At 42.8% G+C, this 21,131-nt stretch overlaps 1 protein-coding gene across 9 annotated transcripts in view; it reads left to right on the top strand.

Moving 5' to 3' along the window:
* KDM4C (lysine demethylase 4C) overlaps positions 1 to 7,938 on the top strand; it is a 421,337-nt gene extending 413,399 nt beyond the window's left edge. For 5 of the 9 annotated variants that reach the window (XM_055294283.2, XM_055294278.2, XM_055294279.2 and 2 more), the window contains 2 exons: positions 2,989 to 3,081; positions 6,843 to 7,938. In XM_055294283.2, the coding sequence (XP_055150258.1) occupies positions 2,989 to 3,081; positions 6,843 to 7,019 (270 nt within the window). In that variant the 3' untranslated portion in view covers positions 7,020 to 7,938. The other 4 variants (XM_063609187.1, XM_063609186.1, XM_063609188.1 and 1 more) reach the window with 3 other exon arrangements.
* Positions 7,939 to 21,131: the final 13,193 nt, after the last annotated feature.

The following is a 21,131-nucleotide window of genomic DNA, read 5'->3' as shown; positions in this document are numbered from 1 at the left end:
TAAAACTATGAGCATATTTATAGACTCAATGAAAAAGTTAAGACTAATATTAAAATTGTCTCTCAAGCACAAGTAGTTTAAAATTCCTCATTAAGCCAAGTGGCCTTTTGAGATCATTTGTGTTTCGTGTCTAATTATTCAACTTCACCATCAAATAAACAAAGACAGTTTTAAAAATAGATATGACAGATAAATAAATACCTGCTGCACAGTGCTTACTATCCTAGGCATATGCATTTTTTGACCCTCAGAGTAGTCCTACAAAATAGATGTTACTGACTCCTATCTTACAAATGAGGGAAGAAAGGCTGTGAACAAAATTTTAATGATTTAAGAATGATTTTTTAATAATTTGTCCAAGAGCACACAACTGGTAAAGAGAGGGCCAAAATTCTGTCTCAGCTCTGCCCTAACTAGGGTGGACAACCATCCCTGCTTGCCTGGGACCACCCCTGATTTTAGTACTGAAAATAAGTACGTCCCAAGGGACCCCTGAGTCCCAGGCGAACTAGGATGGTTGGTTACCCTAGTCCTAGCACAGCGCACTCCCTTCTAGGTTTGTAACTGCCTTTTTGTCTTTTAGATGTTTTAAGTGGTCTCAAACAAATGAAAGCAGGCACAGGTGGTTCTAGCTATGCTATCAAATCGTGTAAATCAGATGACACTATGGCCTAGTTAAATGTTAACGAAATGATTTTGCTCAAACAAGGCCAGGAAGAAAACACTTCCCCTTGTCAGCCCTCCCGGAAGTGACAGCAAGAGTTCTCATGTGACTGGCACCTAATTCCACTATACTGTTAAGCTTATTCAAATTGCTAACAGTACGTGGATAATAACATGTTCAATTATATGTTTGATCTTTGTTAAGACCGTCATGGATGTTCATCAATCAGAATTGGTAACTTGTGCCTGAGAGACATACCCACCTGGGCATCTCAGCAAACCTAGACCAATGCATTGGCACAGATACGGCCAGTTAATGTTATCATCCGCCCAAGCTTAAGAGAGTGTTTGTTTAATGCAAAGTGCAGTGATATATCAGTTGGACATTCTGTGAATTAAACAATAAGTGTAGCTGGGCACAGTGGCTCACGCCTGTAATCCCAGCACTTTGGAAGGCCGAGGCAGGCAGATTACCTGAGGTCAGGAGTTTGAGACCAGCCTCGCCAACGTGGTGAAACCCCGTCTCTACTAAAAAAATGTATAAAAATTAGCCAGGCATGGTGGTGGCACGCTTATAATCCCAGCTACTTGGGAGGCTGAGGCAGGAGAATCACTTGAACCCAGGAGGCAGAGGTTGCAGTGAGCCAAGACTGTGCCGTTGCACTCCAGCCCAGGCAACGAGAGCGAAACTCCGTCTCAAGAAAAAACCAAAAAAAAAAAAAAAAAAAAAAAAAAATTAGTGTAAATTTTTTTTTCAAACTCACTCTAGAATTTTTTTTATTAACGTGGCACAGCTGTGTGGTTTAACTTACCTTTTGACTAGAAGTACAAGCATATTTTCATTTCTTAAAAGTAAAATTTCAGACAAAATTTAGGGACTTCAAAAATATCATGTGGTTCAGAATTAGAACATATTAAGTATTCTACCTGATTACATCCCTCTTGTTTCCTGCTAGATTAGTTCATGTTGGATTAAACCTAAACCAATCTAAACCTAGGTGCTCTAGGTTTCTGTTAGCTGGTGTTATTTACCTTTTCTTTGACAAAATCTTTTAAAATGTTAAAAAAAAATTAGTTATGAAATTATTTGCTTCCATTTGGTTAGTGCGAAAAAAGTTTTGAACATTTTGTTTTAGATGATGATGTATTTTCACACATTGATGAGGTTTACATGTTAGGAAGTTGAGAAACAGATTTTCCCAGCTCCTTTGATGGCATTTGACTGAATTTGACAAATGAGTTTTGAAAGTTCAAGCTCTGTAAGAAATGGAGAAATTATTTTATCTGGGAGGATTATTATATGAGAGTAAACAGGCCGGGCATGGTGGCTGACACCTGTAATCCCAACACTTTGGGAGGCCAGGGTGGGAGAATTGCTTGAGTCTAGTCAGACCTTGTCTCTACTAAAGAAACTAAAATAAAATAAAATAGCTGGGCGTTGTGGCACACAGCTATGATTCCAGCTTCTCAGGAGGCAGAGGTGGGAGGATTGCTTGAGCCTGGGAGGTTGAGGTTGCAGTGAGCTGAGATCAGGCCACTGCACTCTAGCCTGAGCAACAGGGCAAGGCCCTGTCTCAATTTAAAAAAAAAAAAAAAAAAAAGGAAATATATTATCTTTTCTTTCAGAGAGAAACAGTTCTCCCTGTTATGTTGTCAGAGTCTCTTAAAGAAATGAGCAGTGTTAACAGACCGAACCCATTTTAATGCTAAATTTCCCACAGTCTCACGTTTTGTGATTTCCATTTGATCAGCAGCTATTTTTCTTGGTTTTTGCTTTGCCAGATAAAGTTTTCATATCCCATATTCCAAGACACTCATTTCCAAGAATTTTGGCCTGTTTTAAAATGTATTTTGTATTTAGTTTATTTATTTTTTTGTTTTGAGACAGCATCTTACTCTGTCACCAGGCTGAAGTGCAGTGGTGCAATCTCAGCTCACTGCAACCTCTGCCTCCCGGCTTCAAGCAAGTCTCCTGCCGCAGCCTTCCGAGTAGCTGGGACTACAGGCATGCACCACCATGCCTGGCCAATTGTTGTATTTTTGGTAGAGACAGGGTTTCACCATGTTGGCCAGGATGGTCTCGATCTCCTGACCTTGGGATCTGCCTGCCTTGGCCTCCCAAAGTGCTGGGATTACAGGCATGAGCCACCATGCCCGGCCTCTACTTAATAAGGGAAATAACTCTTCTTACTTCCTTGGTTGTTGGCTGCTTCCCTTGTTTGTTCTGTTTGAGTCCTTTTCATCTTTTCATGTATTTAATTGGAGCCTTTAAAAACGGTCAATGCTGTTTTTTAATATGTATCATGTTATCTTATTTTTCACTAGGTTGAGTTTGAAGATGGATCCCAGATAGCAATGAAGCGAGAGGACATCTACACTTTAGATGAAGAGTTACCCAAGAGAGTGAAAGCTCGATTTGTAAGTGCTGGCAGATGCCACTTGGGGACCTGCCAAGTGAATTCCTTGTCCTCACCTCATGTTTCCCAAGCCCAGCAGGAAACATACTTGGGTTTTTGGATTAATTCTAAAGAAAGCCAATGCAACTTTTCCCATAGTGAAACCTATTGGATGCAAACTTCAAATTCAGCCAGAATCGGGAAACTAATGCGTGTGCTTTGTTTTTCTTCTAATGAAGTCAAATGATGCTTCTTTGTGTTAACATTTATTGGTGCACAAAAATACTTACTGAATATGTGCTCTGTGCAAAACACTAGGAGCAAACAAAGATACCATCAAGGCATTCGCAATCTTGTTAGTAGAAGCAACATTAAAAGAAAGTATTCAGGAGTAGATCAAAGGGGACTCGGCATAATTGAATGTCTGTCTCTTCTTTTATAGGTTTATCATGGATTGACTACCTTCTGTTTCAGAAAATCATTGATGTTTGTGTCAGTTCATAATTAAGCTAAACTCTGACTTTCATAATAAAGGGATAAAGAAAGCCTAAATGCTAGTTGTGGGAATACTAAAGCAGTTTTTTAAAAAGGAAATACTAGTTTCATGCCCTCACATACCATTAAAAGATGAACAAACATGGACAAATAATCAAAACTGAAGTTGTTGAAAAATATAATTCACAATAATTTAGGCTTCATATTGTTGTATCATAAAATATTTAGTGGACCCTGAAATGAAGTCAGTTTTATTCATTTGGAATTACATCTATTGCATTTGTGAAATGATAAATCCTAAATAGAGAAATTTGAATGGATGGGGTTTTTCTGACTCAAATGAAATTTTTTTTTCTGAATAATTCAGTTTAGTGTGTGCTTATGATATACTTGTCTGCAGTGATAGAGTCACTATAGATTATTTGGTTATTTTGGAAAAACCAAGGGTTTTCTTAAATCAGGAACGTCCAATCTTTTTGCATCCCTGGGCCACACTTGAAGAAGAAGAATTGTCTTTGGCCTCACGTAAACTACACTAACAATAGCTGATGAGCTATAAAAAAAAAAAAAGCAAAAAAATCTCATAATGTTTTAAGCAAGTTTAGTGTTTGGCCGCATTAAAGCCATCCTGGGCAGCATGCAGCCCGCGGGCCATGGGTTGGACAGGCTTGCCTTAAACGTTCAGTTGTGTATGCAGTTTTTTTCCCATCAGATGGGATCCTGACAGCAGAGTAACTGCATCAGGTGGGAACTGACTTTCCTCTCAGCTGTATCCTTCAGAGGATGGTCCTTCAAAGTGAAATCGTCAAGAGGAGTACTGGTATTGCTACCCACTGGATGAGAAATGTGGCTCAGAGGGGACCCACACACCTGTAAATAGAGTAACCACTAGATAATAACAGCAAGCAAATAAAAAATTAAATATTCCTGTTGTAAAGATACCAGCCAAATCTTACCAAGACCTAAAAGCCTTAGATGACTTGTCACTGTTGTGAGACCTGAAATTTCTTGAGAAAAACTTTCCGAGATGTTAGAGATAGCTTCCTCTCGTTCTGTATTCCTATCTTCCTTGGACTCCCCTCTTCCCTTCCTTACTCCCCGCTCCTCCCGCTCCTTTCTTCTCCTTTTTCAGCACCTAGAGATTTAGAGGATGGGGAGTGGAGTAGATAGCCTCTCGAAGTCTCTTAGGTCTTTCATTTTCTAATCTGTGTATGACTAAGCATCCTACCAGCTGAGTCTTGTAGATTTCAAATACTGTTTCTTAATCACATGAGAAGAAAGCTCATTGCTTTCATACTCTGATCACAATCTCTTTGTTTCACAGTAGATTTCGCTCAGATACCAGGATGCCTTCCCCTGTGGCTATCTCTGAACACAGGTCCTGGATTTTCTAAGGTCTATTTCACTGAACAAGCTCACCAATGTTCAATTTTTTTTTATTCTCAGAGAAAATTTTTAATTAAAAAAAAAAAAACAGTGAAAATATATAAATCACATCCATACACTCTGAATGCAGCCTGCTATTCTGAGCGGCTGAGCCAAGTAGAAAATACCTTCGGGAACAAAGGCTCACAGTCACTAAGTCCTGTTGGCCACCTTTATTGAATCAAAGACATACGCAGTCTTGTCGTAGCCAGCCTGTTTCTCCCCTGGGTTGGTACATAGCCCTCAGACCCTTGGTTAGTCTGTCCATGATTACTATTTTTTTTTTCCAGTTGGCAAAACAAATCTAATTGGAAAAGTCATTGATGGAAGATATTTTATGGTTAGAAAAGTCTTTTTTGTTTTTTAAGGATGGAGGTTAGCAGCCCTTGTGAGGAGGAGGCCTTGTATTTTAATGACTTTGGCTCACCCAGACACATGCTGACTGGGGGAGGAAACTATTCAAAAGAGCCAGCAGTCCACCTCAGTGATTGTGCGGGGTTCTTTTCCACTCACTTCAGAAACAGCCCCATTACCTTTTATTGTCTCACCGAATAACCATAGCAACGGTGCATAATTAGCTAGAGCTCCTGGTAAATCGGTTTTATTATTGTATTTGAGAGGCCGACTTTTGCTGTTTCTGCACAGTGGCAACACTTTCATAGATGTTTTATTTTCTTCTTTGATAACCTTAGCACTTACAAAAGTGAAAGATTACTCAGAGGAAGTATTTTGCCAAGAATGAATGAAACAAAAGTGTTTTCTTCTAATGGCTGGTTGGTACTTCTAACGGCAGCTTTCTTCCATGGTACTGTGGGAAATAGGTTGGAGGTGCAGCATTTATTGCAGTGGTTTGGAGAGGTGAGGCCCTGCCCCGTAGGGTCAGTAAGGATCAAGAAGAAAGGCTGAAGGGCTTCAAGGTACATGCAGGAGGAATCCTGGACACGGTGGGGAAATGTCTACAGTGCCTTTAGGTTTCTGGCCAGTGTAACTGGGTGCATGGGTGTGGTGGTGCCTTTTATGGAATGTGGGAAGGACAGCAATGGAGAAGGAAGGCTTTCAGTTCAATGTAGGACGGGTTGATTTGAAGGGCCTCTGAGACAGGGACTTTGTGATGCCTGCTGGGGAAATGCGCTTACAGGCCTGAGCTGGAGCAGGAGATGTGAGCATCTCCTGCAGACACTGAAGCCAGGGGTGTGGGCCCAAAGGCCCAGGGAACAGGAGTGGAGAGGAGAAGGCCCAGTGCCAAACCTTAGGGCATCGTAGTTGAGCAGATAGTTAAGAAAGGGAACCGCTGAGACATCAGAAATGAGCAGCCAGAGAAGGAGAAGCAGGAGAGTGGGTGTACAAAATGACAGAGAAGAGAGCTTTAAGCAGTAATTAGTTGGCAGACTAGTCAAGTCAGTTTAGGGATAGGAAGGTGTCACAGGAATTAGCAACTAGGACTTCATTCAGCAAGAACAGTTTCAGGGAAGGGGTGGGGCAGAGACCCAAAGCTAAGTAGGAGTAAAGGTAACTTAGAGACGACTGTTGACATTTGTCAAAAACCTCGTTGGGCAAGAGCCAGAGGGGAGATGAAAAATGAGGGAAGTTTAAAATGAGAAGACTTTAATCTTGCTTTTGTTTGGGGAAGGTCCCTGGGGTTGGAGGGTGCGGGGATCCTGGAGAAAGTAGGGCTAAATGGGGCCCCCCGCTTTGGGTGGGAGAGGCGAGGGAAAGCCCAAAGCCATGCCTGGGGCCCTTCCAGCCTGAGCTGGTGACCGGGGCATCTGCACCCTCACCCCAGCTGACTGAGTCAGATCTTTGTCCAGTGTTCTGAAGATCAAATGCCATGCCCTTTTGCAATATAACACCAGCTGCTTTTAGTCCACAGCCTCTGACATGCGATTTGAAGACACATTTTATGGAGCAGACATTATCCAAGGGGAGAGAAAGAGACAAAGAGTGCTGAGCTCCAGGTTTAAGAACGAATATGTGGCCGACCCTGTGTACCGCACTTTTCTGAAGAGCTCTTTCCAGAAGAAGTGCCAGAAGAGACAGTAGTCTGCATACATCGCTGCAGGCCACAGAGCAGCTTGGGTTGGAGGAGAGAAGATGAAGGGACATCCTTGGGGCTGTGCCATGAGTTTTGCTGGTGTAGGTGACGGGGTGTGTCTCTGACAGTGGTAAATCGGGTTTCCAGAGTTTGGTCACCAAAAATACAAAATACACATAATTAATTGGATGCCGCAATCTGAAATCATCTCTAGTCTTGCTTTCACTTGTGAGCAATTGTCTTCTATGATCCCAAAGAAGTTTTCTAAGTGAAAGGAAATACTAGTGAATCACCCACTAGGAAAAGCCACTGCCACAGAGGAGGCGGGTCCCCTTGTGCGGCTTAGGGCCCTGTCAGGAAACACACGGGGACCTCTCTCTGCAGGTCCAGCAGGTGGCACCTCGGTACCCAGCGGGGAGGGCGATACTTTATATATTTTCCACAGTCAGGGAAGGACTCTCACTTATTTGTTTCAAATTGCAGTTTTTATAAAACATTTTTAAAACACAAATGGCATGTATGCTAATGAGATTTACCCGTGTGCTATCTGTATTTCCCTTGTACAGAACTTTTACATTTTTGAATATTCCTATTACTTTTGATTGTGTCTGATGGGAACTGAGTTGTTGGCCTTTGTGAAATGAAACTTTTGGCTCTTGAGAAAGAATTCTTATGAATTGTTATGCGAATTTTATATATTTAAAGAGGGAGATCTGGGGCTGTTATTTTTAAACACTTTTTTTCATAATACATATTCTGAGTAGATATTTATAAAATATATGTTTCTTTCATTATGTGTTTGTAAAATTAGAGTTTAAATAAATATGCTTTGATGCATAGTTTTGAACTAATGTAACATGATTTTTCTTTTTTAAAACAGCCTGAAAATGTACTAGTGTTTAAAAATAAAGATTTCCATTTTCTCCAGTCCTGCCTCTGACTTGCTTATTTGTCTGGGTTTAAACCAATAGAAAAACAAGTTTATTGGAGAGCTGGCTATCAGGACATACTGCGGCCCAGGTTTTTCAGACCCTCCTTCTGTCGCTGACTTTTCCATGGTTGTGGCACATGCATGGCGATATTTTTGGAGACAAAGTCCCCTGCCTGCCCACTTCAGTACCAATGGAAGTGTTTTCTTCAACTCCTTCTAGGCCCTGAATGCATCTCAGACCCTTGAGTCTGGATCACTTTTCGTTCCAGGATTCCTGGTCCGCAGCTGTCATTAGTAGGAATTAGAGGTCCTCCAGTCCCTCCTTCATTGTATAAATGAGACCCAGAGGATAGACAGGAAAAGGGATTCCCAAGGGCAGGCAGTTTTGGTGACTGCTTCAGTTAACTGGGGCCACCATTTTGCTGCATTACAAACAGTTGCAAAATTGCAAAATCTTAGTGGCCTGCAGCGGAAAGCATTTATTTCTCTCATCTAGGCAGGGCTTGGCAGGACAGCTGTGCTGACCTTGGCTGGGACTAGCTCACACACCTGCTCCGTGGGTCTCCCATCATTCTAGTGGGCCCAGTGGGCAGCCCTCATATGTTCTTCTCATGTCAGTGGCAGAGGCAGGAGAGCAAGCAAGCCCAGCCAAGTAAGCACATTTCAGTCCTCTATGGGGCACTGGTTAACATCCTATGGGCAAAAGCCCAGAGCCAGGGACTGGGACGGCATTTCAGAGTTTTATGGCAAAGGGTATGGATGTATCCTGGTCCTGGGTGGAGAGTGAAGACCAAAACAGTAAGGAAAGAGCCACAGCTAAAACCCAGTTCCCTAGACTGCTCCCTGGCTGGACGCTCATATTCCAGAGTACCTTGTGGCTGAACTCTGAGCTGGGGTAGAGCCCACCAGCCTTCTTTTTACAGAGACTGAGCACTCCACAGCCTCTACCAGTGTAGTCATGTATTTTATCAACTAATCAAGCTTGAACTTTCTATCTCTAGGTTTTGAAGGGAACTGACCTGCTCTCTCTGTAATATGCCAGGAAAGTAGGCCTGGGTAAGGCATTAAGAGGAATTAATCTAAATAGGATCATTTGTTCTGTACAAGTTTGCCTGTCAGCAAGATTTCTGATTGGCTGCCACAGGGAGAAAATGTGCAGAGGTCTATGCGATCTCAAATACAGCTGTTTTTTATAGTCTCACTTAACAAATGTGCCTATAACCAAATACAGCTGCATATGGCCTTAGTAAAATAGTGCTGGCCACAAATGCACTCTGACTATTGAGAAGGGCACCTTTGTTTCACTGCATTCTGTGTAAAGTGGTTATTAGCTCTATGACCAGACAGACCGTTAAATCTTTTTCACTTACTGTGTGGCACCTCAATTGTAATTTTAATTTTTTAGCATTACACTAACTGCATGTTTAGTGTATATGTGTAGCATAAAATCAGCTGAAGTCCTTCTAGTATTAAAAAAAATTACTTAGCTGTGACAATTCTAATGTACCACTAATTGCAAGCCCTTTCTCTGGAGGTTAAGGGATTAGTAAAAACAGTCTGGCATATTTCATAACATTTTAATTCCTTTTTGTGTATTTGAAATGAGAACAATGTGATCCTTGTCAGTTTACTTTTATTAAAGGACTTTTTTTTTTTCTTTTTAGTTCAGCTAGAGAGAAATTGAGAAGAAGCATCCACTGAAGTATCACATGGCTTCTCGGAATTTATTACACATTGTTGTTGGGTCACAGTATGTGAAAACATGGAGACCGAGAATACAGAACTGTGTAGAAGTGAATGGATCTGCCACCTCTCCTTGTACCCATCCAGTGTGAAACAAGGCCGTTCATGCACACGTTACTATAAATGCCCTGAAGGCCTTATGAATAATCATTGGAGCAGTATCTGCTGCAAGATAACATTGTGCTTTATTTTTGCCTTTAAGTAAAAGGAATCTAAAATGAAACAATCTTCATTTCAGATATAAATCAGCCCCATAAACTTGAAGCTAACCAGAGATCCTGAGGCATTCTCATTACATGAAGTAATTGGTTGGTTGCAAGACTCGATTGTACTGCAAAGTCTTCCTGAGAATTCAGATGAGCAGTTATCTGAAGAGTTACACATCCTCTCACCCGACATGTTACAGGAACACATAGCACTGGCCAGTGGGGAGAATGATTTCTAGTCTCTGATGAGGCCTGAACTGTCCAGCAAGTGGGCCTATGAGTCAGAAACCCCAGGCAACTTTGAGGTCCCTTTGAGGAAATGAAACTTCATCAAAAGCAGCCGACATTAATGATACATTGAGCATCTATTGTGTACATCCAGTCTTATAGTCTCCTTGGTGACATTTATTTAACCTTCCCAGTAAATCAGCAAAATAAGTATCATTACCCTCTTTTATGGAATAAAACTAAAACTCACAGAGGATGAGTAACTTTTGAATCAATCAACCTTCTCAATGCATGAAGGAAAAATCTGACCCAAACAAGAGACATTGGAGAGGTGAGTCTGAAGCTCAAAAGAAAGGTTAACATTAGAGATATGAATGTGAAGGCATTATCTTTATTGGTAGATTCAAAAATGTACAGGAAAATTATCTCCTGGCAAAGGCAAAACTATAGGCACAGAAAACAGATCTAGTGGTTGCCAAGGACGAGGTAGGGGAAGGGATGACAACAAAGAATATAAGGGAACATTTTGGGGGTGATGGAGATATTCTTTATCTTGATTATGATGGTGGTAATAAGACTGTATATATTTGTCAAAATTCATAGAACTTAACACTAAAATGAGTGAACTGTGTGTAAATTACACTTCAATGAACATGACTTTTTTTTTTTTTCCATTTTCCAGGTTTATTCTTCTTTTTTCGACTTTTTTAAGTAAGTAAAAATCTAGGGGAATGGAGTGTAGGCTACTTAGAAAACATGTCACATGTAAAAAAGAAATGAGCAGAGATCAGAACCCTAGAGAATGGCAAAACATAGCTGGGTAGGAAAAGAGGATCCTGTGCGTGGGGGCTGAAAAGCTCAGTGAGGTGGGAAACCCAGGATGCTATGGTTTCCTGGACAGCAAGGGAAGAGCATGTTTCAAGAAGAAGCAGTGGTCAAAGCAAAAAGAAAATGGTACCAACTCCAAGTAAGATTATGTAATTGGGAGAAGGGAGTGCAGAACCCCACACCCAGTCCAGCAACACGATGCTGGGAGGTGGGGAGGGAAGCCTCGTCCTGGGTCACTTGCTGCCACCAAGTGTGGAGGGGAATCCCAGACTTCTTGTTTGGTGTTCATTGACACTGTGGAAGCAGGGGCCATGCCTTGCGTTTGATAGGGGTAGGAGGAGTATTGTCAACGTTTTTGTTTTGCGAGATTGCTCCTTTCCCTGTTCTTTGACTAGACAGAACAGACTTTTCCTAGGGCTTTTTTCGTTTTTTAAATTGTGTTTGCTTGTTGGTAGTTGCCGTTTACAGGATTTTCCAGTTCCAAGTCCAGGAAATATGAGAGATAAGAAGAAAACGCAGAGAACTGAACGCTGTTCACACAGATTCTTTAAATCCTGAAGTCCTTGTTAGTCTGCTTTCCTCCTTCAACTCCTCTTAAGTTTATTTGTTGTACTATGTCTAGGATTTTAAATTATACTTAGCCAGGGAGAAACAAGCCCAGAACAGGAAGTCCTCATTTTTTCTTTTTTTGTTTTTCTTTGTTGCTGTTGTTTTGAGATGGAGTCTGGGTCTATCGCCCAGGCTGGAGTACAGTGGCATGATCAGCTCACTGCAACCTCTGCCTCCTGGGTTCAAGCGATTCTCCTGTCTCAGCCTCCCGAGTAGCTGGGACTACAGGCGTACACCACTATGCTTGACTAATTTTTGTATTTTAGTAGAGACAGGGTTTCACCATGTTGGCCAGGCTGGTCTCGAACCCCTGACCTCAACTGATCTGCCCGCCTCAGCCTCCCAAAGTGCTGGTATTACAGGATTGAGCCACTGCGCCCGGCCACTTCTTCTTTTTGATAGGAGAACATATTTATTTCTCAGAGAAAGGATCTAGTTGAAGGGCAGAGATGGAGAATCTAAACAATAATTTCTGGAGAAATCCCGAAGGGAGGGAAAGGGATTAGGAGCAGAGATGGATTGCAGGTTTTACACCGGAAAGAGGAGATTTTATCCGAGAAGACCAATTTCCTGATTATAAGAACAGAGAAGGCAGATTATAGAATTGTTCCAGGAGGGGGTATCCAGGTGGGTTTGATGTAAGGAAAAGAGTGTGAGAGAATTGAAGATGCTGGAAAGAGAACAGTTTCTTTCAACTCATTTTTGGGTTGGATAAGAAAGGTAGTTGATGTCAAGAGGGGACTCACTGGGAGGAAAGAGAAGAATCTCTAGGGAGTGGAAGGCCGTGGAAGACTGGATCATGGCTCCTAAAGGTGTCCACAGCCTCGTGCCAGAACCTGTGAATGTTACCTCACATGGCAAAAAGAGACTTTGTAGATGTTACTAAGTTAAAGGCTTGAGACAAGGAGATTATCCTGGATTATCTGGGTGGGCTCAGTGTGAAGCACATTCTTCCTAAGAGGGAATCAGGAGGGTCAGTGACAAAGAAGGCCATGGGATGGAAGGGATCTGCCTTGAAGATAGAGGCAAGGGCCAGAAACAAGGAATGTGGGTGGCTTCTAGAAGCTGGAAAGGCAAGGGGACAGTTTGTCCCCAGAAGCCTCTGTACGGAACCAGCCCTGCTGACATGTTGACGGGAGCTCAGTGAAACTGATTTCAGACGTCTGGCCTCCAGAACTGTAAGAATACATGCGTGTTGTTTTAAGCCACTTAATTTATTCATTACAGCACCGATAGAAAACGAAGACAGCTGTTCAGCAGATATAGCAGGAGGGAGGCTGAGAGGTCTTTCATCAGGAGGCGTGGTCTGAGGTAGGGGCATTGGTTTCAGATTTCTACATTTGAGATTCCATTGGTGATAGGTCTCATGGTGTGGTCATAGGACTGCAGTGGAGCTGAAAGTTATTTCACAGTTAACTTTCAACTGTTTAGGTTTTTTCTTTAATTGATAATCCGTATACCATAAAATTCATCCTTTTAAAATGTCAAATCCAGTGGTTTTTAGTATGTTTACAAGGTCGTACAGCCACCATTGCTAATTCCACAATTAGCGACTTAGTTTTCACTGAATAGTATTCATTCTGTCTCCGTATATTACAATATTTTATTTTTTGTATTTCAGGCAAGGTCTTGCTCTGTTGCCCAGGCTGGAGTGCACTGGAGTGATCTTGGCTCACTGCAACCTCTGCCTCCCAAGCTCAAGTGATCCTCCCACCTCAGCCTCCTAAGTAGGTACATGCCACCACACCCAGCTACTTTTTGTATTTTTTGTAGAAACGGTTTTGCCATGTTGCCCAGGCTGGTCATGAACTCCTGGGCTCAAGTGATCTGCCTACCTTGGCCTCCCAAAGTGTTAGGATTGCAGGTGTGAACCACTGTGCCAGGCCTATTAAAGCATTAAAAAAAAAAAAAAAAATGCAAAGTTAGAAAAAATATTAAATGTGTTCCTGTCACAGCTCCTGGAGGCTAAGAGGCATCAGGTGAACATTTTCATAAGAATATATATGCTTACATATGAAGATTTATTTTGAATATATTATTTAGTATACTCACCCATTTGCAAAGTCTATATAGTTAGCCAAATGTGGACTTGCTTTCTGTTGATTGGGCCAGGTGTGTGATTGTGCTAGTGGGGGTGGTGAGTCTTTTCAGTGGAAGACAGGCTACAAAGAGGGAAGGCACACACTGGCCACAGAGCTGCCCTGGAAGGCTGAGCCTGGGATATTATGGGGGAGTCTGATCCTCAGCTCCAGCAGCCCCAGGAACACTGGACACCGTCTTCTTGCAGCAGCTCTTTGGAGAAAGGCAAATCCCTTGGCCCCACACTGAGAAATGGGCCTTTCATACTCTACCTGTAGGAGTCCAAGGGTTCCAGTAAGATTAACCCTTCTCAGTTCACTACACCTGTGTTCCTTCCAGGATGCAAGGGACTCCAGAGGGTGGTGTCAGATGGATCCAGCCATTCATCATATTTCAGATAGAACCCCTTTTTCTTCCCTTCCTAGATGGGTCTTCATTTGCTCCCAGGAAAATTTTCATAACTCATAACTCATTTAGAAGCAAAATGACCTGATCTGAACCGATATGAAACTGTTTACATTCTTTATTCATTCATTTAGTATGAATTTTCACACATATCACCTCAAAATATTCACGTGAGGTGTTAGGTAATGTATGATATTTGGTAGGCCTTTCTAGAATCCGAACAGTTCTGAATTCACACAAAACAAACCTAGCTCCAAGTGTTTTGGATAAAGGATTATGGACCTGCATTCTTATTTTATGTGCTCTATTCATGCCGTGCTCCACAGGCCTGATTTTTCTCCATATTTTCTGCAACACTCTGCACATATCAGATGCTCCCTAAGCTTGGCTGAATACCAGACACTTGCCTGATTGAATGCCACTTGGCCAGACTTATGCTCTCACGGGTGTGATGGTTGATTTTAGGTGTCAACTTGACTGGATTAAGGGCTAACCAGATAGCTGGTGAAGCATTATTTCTGGCTGTGTCCAGATAGCTGGTGAGGCATTATTTCTGGCTGTATCTGTCAGAGTGTTCCAGAAAAGACTGGCATTTGACTCAGTGAGCTGAGTAAAGAGGAATCTCTCTGATATGGTTTGGCCGTGTCCCCACCCAAATCTCATCTTGAGTTGTAGCTCCTATAATTTCCACATGTCGTGGGAGGGACCTGGTGAGAGGTAATTGAATCACGGGTATGGGTCTTTCCCATACTGTTCTCCTGACAGTGAATAAGACTCATGAGATCTGATGGTTTTATAAAAGGCAGTTCCCCTGCACACACTCTCTTGTCTGCCACCATGTAAGACATACCTTTGCTCCTTCTTTGCCTTCCACCATGATTGTGAGGCCTCAGCCATGTAGAACTGTGAGTCCATTAAACCTCTTTCATTCATAGATTACTGAGTCTTGGGTATGTATTTATTAGCAGCATGGGAACAAACTAATACACCCCCTCACCCAATGTGAATGGGCATCATCCAATTGGCTAAGGGCTCAGATAGAATGAAAAGGCAGAGGAAAGATGAATTTGCTCTCTCTGCCTTCTGGAGTTGGGACACCCAGCTTCTCCTGCTCTTGGACATCAGAACTGCAGGGTCTCTGGCCTTCAGACACCAGGACATGTACCAGTGGGTCCTCAGTTCTCAGTCCTCAAACTCAAACTTGGACTGAGCCACGCTTCTGGTTTCCCAGGTTCTCTGGCTTGCAAGCAGCATATGATGGGACTTAGCCTCCCTACTCACACAACCAATTTGCCTAATAAATCCCCTCTCGTATATCTATATATCTCTCTATCTATATCTAATCATCTATATCTATATCATCTATATTTGTCTATATCTATATACCTTATCGGTTCTGTTTTTATGTAGAACTGTGACTAATACACTGGGTTAGGCGCTGACAGTGAGAGACAGGACTAGCTGGATTTCCTAGGCCAACTAAGAATCCCTAAGCCTAGCTGGGAAGGTGACCGCATCCACCTTTAAACACAGGGCTTGCAACTTAGCTCACACCCAACCAATCAGGTAGTGAAGAGAGCTCACGAAAATGCTGATTAGGCAAAAACAGGAGGTAAAGAAATAGCCAATCATCTATTGCCTGAGAGCACAGCAGGAGGGACAAGGATCAGAATATAAACCTAGGCATTCCAGCTGGCAACGGCTACCTTCTTTGGGTCCCCTGCCTTTGTATGAGAGCTCTGTTTTCACTGTATTAAATCTTGCACCTGCACTCTCTTATGGTCCGCGTTTGTTACGGCTCGAGCTGAGCTTTTGCTCACCGTCCGCCAGTGGTGTTTGCTGCCGTCGCAGACCCACCGCTGACTTCCATCCCTCTGGATCCGGCAGGGTGTCCGCTGTGCTCCTGATCCAGTGAGGTGCCCATTGCGGCTCTCGACTGGGCTAAAGGCTCACCATTGTTCCTGCATGGTAAGTGCCCAGGTTCGTCCTAATCGATCTGAACACTAGTCACTGGGTTCCACGGTTCTCTTCCGTGACTCACGGCTTCTAATAGAGCTATAACACTCACCGCATGGCCCAAGATTCCATTCCTTGGAATCGGTGAGGCCAAGAACCCCAGGTCAGAGAACACGAGGCTTGCCACCATCTTGGAAGTGGCCCGCCACCATCTTGGGAGCCCTGGGAGTAAGGACCCCCTGGTAACATTAGCATTTGCCTTAACTTTGGGCACTAGATTAACATCTCTGGGCTGGAGAGTGGCAGTACGGCTGACAGGCACAGGCACTCTGCCAGGTGAGGTTAGCTGTGAACACAGCAAGGCCCTGAGGAAGGGCATGGCAGTCTCCTGCCATCCTGATGGCTGCCCATAGAAGAGACTAGGTGTGCCAGAGGCTGACAAGTCTGTCTGTCAAGGCAGACTCACACTAGACAGACTCTTTCTTGACTCTAGAGAGCAAACGTGTTGTTTCCTGAGATTATAAAAATATAGGGGTATGGGCCATGTTGGTAGGGAGAAGCATTTCTTGTTTGCCCTGAAACAAAGAGATTTAGACTCTAGGGGAGGGATTGTCTGAGGCCTGAAAGGCTGGAAATTGAAATGTCTGCTCAGCCCATAGAATGCCCTGCATTAAGGCTTTGAGGCCACCCCCTATGGACTTTCAATGTGTGACTTTACCGTGATATGATTATGCAGCTATTCATTTCATATTTTTCCCCCAAAATCGAAGCCATAATGAGAAAAAAGGCCTCGTAATCATTTCTGTGTATTTTGGTAACAAAGGAAATGGCTGTTGATGATGATAATAAAAAAACTGCTGTTCAAAAACTGGCACCCTTTGTTGCCATTTATAAACGAAGCCTGGTATTGTGGGCTTATTAGCAGCTGAACTTTATTTTGTCAAAGGAAATGGAGTCAAGAGAGATTATGTTTCATCTTTAATATGGCTGTTCAACAACAGTGCCATTATCCTGAGTTTCAGATGAATTTAATTGGACCTTAATGAGCAAAATTAGTTGTTTTATGCAATTAGAATTCCGTTTAAAAGGGCTAGAAAATGAATAGGATTGTGAAAGTGGTTGACTTGATTTTCCTCAAGACTGACTCTCTAGGCTCTTTTTGCCCCTAGGTTTTCTTTCCCCACTGAATAAACTAATATTTTCCTAATTTAAGAAGATTTTTGACTTCCTCAGTTTTCCTACCAGTCTATAGAAAATGCCTGGGACCTCTAAGAAGGTAGGAGGCAGATGGACCTGGCCAGTGGTAACCAGTTACAGAGAATGAAGGTAGAAATGGCCTTCTAGGGCAGTATGTTCAGCCTCCTGCACACCTGATCTCCCTTTCCTTCCTGAAATGAGAAGGTGGATATTGAATCGCATCTAACAAGAGATGAGGAGAGATGAGCTTGAGAGACAGGCAGATATGGGTACAAATCTTCCCTTTACTACTTAATAAGTTGGCAACTTGGAGTGTATATCCTGACTTTTGAACCTCAGTTGTCTCTGTTGGTACTATGAGAATAATACTTATTTCTGAAGAGTGGTGAACCGTCAGTGAGGGAATGTATATAAAGTATTTAGTGTAGTGCCCAGCTCAAAAAGTGGATGTTGCTACTGTCATTATTGCTGTTCATCATCATCATCATCATCATCAATCTTGCAACTTTTTGGGACCTTGCCATGCTGAAGACCACACAGCTCGTTAAGTTAGGCTGGAATTTCTGGTCAAAAATACGTTTTCCCAAGTATTGCCCGGAACATACCAGTGAAGGAAGGGGATGAGAGGAGAAAGCCAATTTGCTTAGGGCACTGGGAAGGTTGGCCCTCTTCTTGGGGACAGTAGCAGGAGCTGGTAAATCTTGATATGGGGGAAGGGTATGGTTGTGTGAAATTCCTGCAATGGACACATAAAATCTCATCAGTTCCCTTGTCTGTGATGTGAGGGAAAGCCAATTCCTATGGAAGTTTCCAGCTCTGAAGGTCTTATGATTCTGACCATGACCGACTCCCCTTCCTAATGGACCACATTCCAATGAGCCAGCCCTTGCCGAATACTCTTTCTGACTTGCACTGGAATTGCTGAAGCTCCCTGCTGAGTGTTCCCTACCAGCATCAAGTTGACTCACTGCTCTGGAATGTGGCTTCCTGAGACACAGCAGAGGTGAGAATGAGGATCAATGTGATTTGGCTCAGCTTTAATAAACACAGCCTTCCCCATGTAGCACAGCATCAACTGAGGTGAGACAAAGGAAAATCAAAGAATTATTCATGTTCACCCACATCACGTCAATCTGAAGGTTTAAATGGGTTCTCAGGGAAAACGCAAACCATTGTTTTTGTTTTAACTACAAGATGCTATTGCAGTATGTCCAGTCTCCTACCAAATGCTTCCAAATTGTTTCTGAGAGTTCTCATGGGGCATCTCAGATGTGCTCATAAAATCCTCAGTTTCCACCTATGACTGCCATTTTGCTCTGTTTCTTCCCCAGTGTTACTTCAGAAATGTCAGCTTTCTCAGCTGTTGATGTCCTCCAGGTGGAGGGAGAGGGCCTTTCCTCTCAGCCCTGTTGATGATGCTGAAGCTACCCCGTGTTACACCCAGAAACCAATGTAACAAGGCCGCTGTTTAATGCATACGTTGCAGTGATATGTTGCTGCACCGCCTGCTGGTTGAACTGGAATATTGCAGGTCTAGGACTGCTGCCACTGTTTCTGTTGAGTTGATGTTAACTGAGGCTGATCCCCAAGGGCATCATCTGCAAGAAGCCCTGCACTTCTCTGAAGCAGGAGTGATTGTCCCACCTTTGTGCCTCTCTCCATGGTCATGCTTGTCCCCAAACGGTGCAATTTCATGCTTTTAACCTTTCAAGGAGATTTTTTTGTGCATGCTGGCTTTTAGGGTTTGGCTTTGTGCATTCCTTAGTTTCATAAGGGATTAGGGCACCAGAGGGCTGAATGTTGGAGGCTCTTAAGAATATGAAGAACAAAAATTACTCATATTCAGTACTGGTGGTCTTATTGTAGGAATAAGAGGATAAAAAACTTGGCTGCATACCTGGACCGTAGGGGCTCTAGGAAGAATCTGGGCCTCATGAATGTGACATTGCTGGTAACAGGCAGGTCTTTATGTGACTTGATTCTCCTACTGGGCCCTCACCCTCAGTTCACTGGCCTTTAACTTTTCTATCATCTGCAGTCACCTCCCTCACCTTCCTTTTGAACACTCTGCTGCCACATGGACTCCCTGTCAGCTTTCACATTGGTTTTTTTTGTTTGTTTTTTTTAGCTTCTGCTCCCAGTGCCACTCAACTGACTCTCTCTTTAAACATTCAAACCAAAAATTATCAGTATAAGGAGGGCACAGAGTTTTGTCTCTTTTGCTTATTGATCTATCCCTAATACATAAAGGGGTGTCTCTACCACTCAATAATTAATTGATTAATTGATATACCTTGGGGCAAGTTACTTAGGCTCTCTGCACCTTTAGTTTTCTTTACCTTAAAAAGATATAATAATAGTAGTTAACTTACAGAGCTGTTATGAGAATTAAATGAATTAATATTTATAAAGCACATGAATTAGTGTCTGGCACAGAGTACGTGCAGTAGAAGCATTTATTAAATAAGATTTTTAAAATGTCTAAACATAGTTGGTGCTCAATAAATAATTGTTAAATAAATTAATTTATTTGGGAATCAGATTGGCTTGCTTAGTTGGCCTCCCCTATTTGAGACTTCTTTTTTTTTTTTCTACAAGGTTTTACTCTGTTGCCCAGGCTGGAGTGCAGTGGTATGATCATGGCTCACTGCAGACTCTAGTGATCCACCTGCCTCAGGCTCCCAAGTAGCTGGGATTACAGGTGCATGCCACCGTGCTTGGCTAATTTTGACTTTTTATTTTTAGTAGAGATGAGGTCTTGCTGTGTTGCCCAGGCTGGTGTCGAACTCTTGAGCTCAGGCTATTCTCACTTCAGCCTCCCAAAGTGCTGAGATTACAGGCATGAGCCACCGCTGGCTGAGTGTTCCCTACCAGCATCAAGTTGACTCACTGCTCTGGAATGTGGCTTCCTGAGACACAGCAGAGGTGAGAATGAGGATCAATGTGATTTGGCTCAGCTTTAATAAACACAGCCTTCCCCATGCAGCACAGCATCAACTGAGGTGAGACAAAGGAAAATCAAAGAATTATTCATGTTCACCCACATCACATCAATCTGAAGGTTTAAATGGGTTCTCAGGGAAAACGCAGACCATTATTTTTGTTTTAACTACAAGATGCTATTGCAGTATGTCCAGTCTCCTATCAAATGCTTCCAAATTGTTTCTGAGAGTTCCCATGGGGTATCTCAGATGTGCTCATAAAATCTTCAGTTTCCACCTGTGACTGCCATTTTGCTCTGTTTCTTTCCCAATGTTACTTCAGAAATGTCAGCTTTCTCAGCTGTTGATGTTCTCCAGATGAAGGGAGAGGGCCTTTCTTCTCAGCCCTGTTGATGATGCTGAAGCTACCCCATGTTACACCCAGAAACCAATGTAACGAGGCCACTGTTTAATGCATACGTTGCAGTGATGTGTTGCTGCACCTGTTCCAGGCTACCTCACATTCTGCTTTAGCCTCTATTGACTACCCTTGGATTACATTACTACTCTAGGCCATTTTCTGGGCTAGGGGCTTGGGGTCTTGTGTTAAGAGCAAGATGACTTATGTGGAAGAGACACCTTAAAAGAAGACTCTGGAAGTGGTAGGTACCCTGGGCGTGTTAGACTTTTTTCTTGCTGCTGATAAAGTCATACCCAAGACTGGACAATTTCCAAAAGAAAGAGGTTTAATGGACTTACAGTTCCACATGACTGGGGAAGTCTCACAATCATGGTGGAAGGCAAGGAGGAGCAAGTCATGTCTTACATGGATGGCAGCAGGCAAAGAGAGAGCTTGTGCAGGGAAACTCCCCCGTATAAAACCATCAGATCTCATGAGACTTATTCACTATCATGAGAACAGCATGGGAAAGACCCACCCCCATGATTTGATTACCTCCCACCAGGTCCCTCCCACAACACATGGGAATTCAAGATGAGATTTGGGTAGGAACACAG

This window comes from Symphalangus syndactylus, chromosome 9 (assembly GCF_028878055.3).
Source record: "Symphalangus syndactylus isolate Jambi chromosome 9, NHGRI_mSymSyn1-v2.1_pri, whole genome shotgun sequence".
NCBI classification, from domain to species: domain Eukaryota; kingdom Metazoa; phylum Chordata; class Mammalia; order Primates; family Hylobatidae; genus Symphalangus; species Symphalangus syndactylus.
This window is presented reverse-complemented; position numbering and strand designations above follow the sequence as displayed.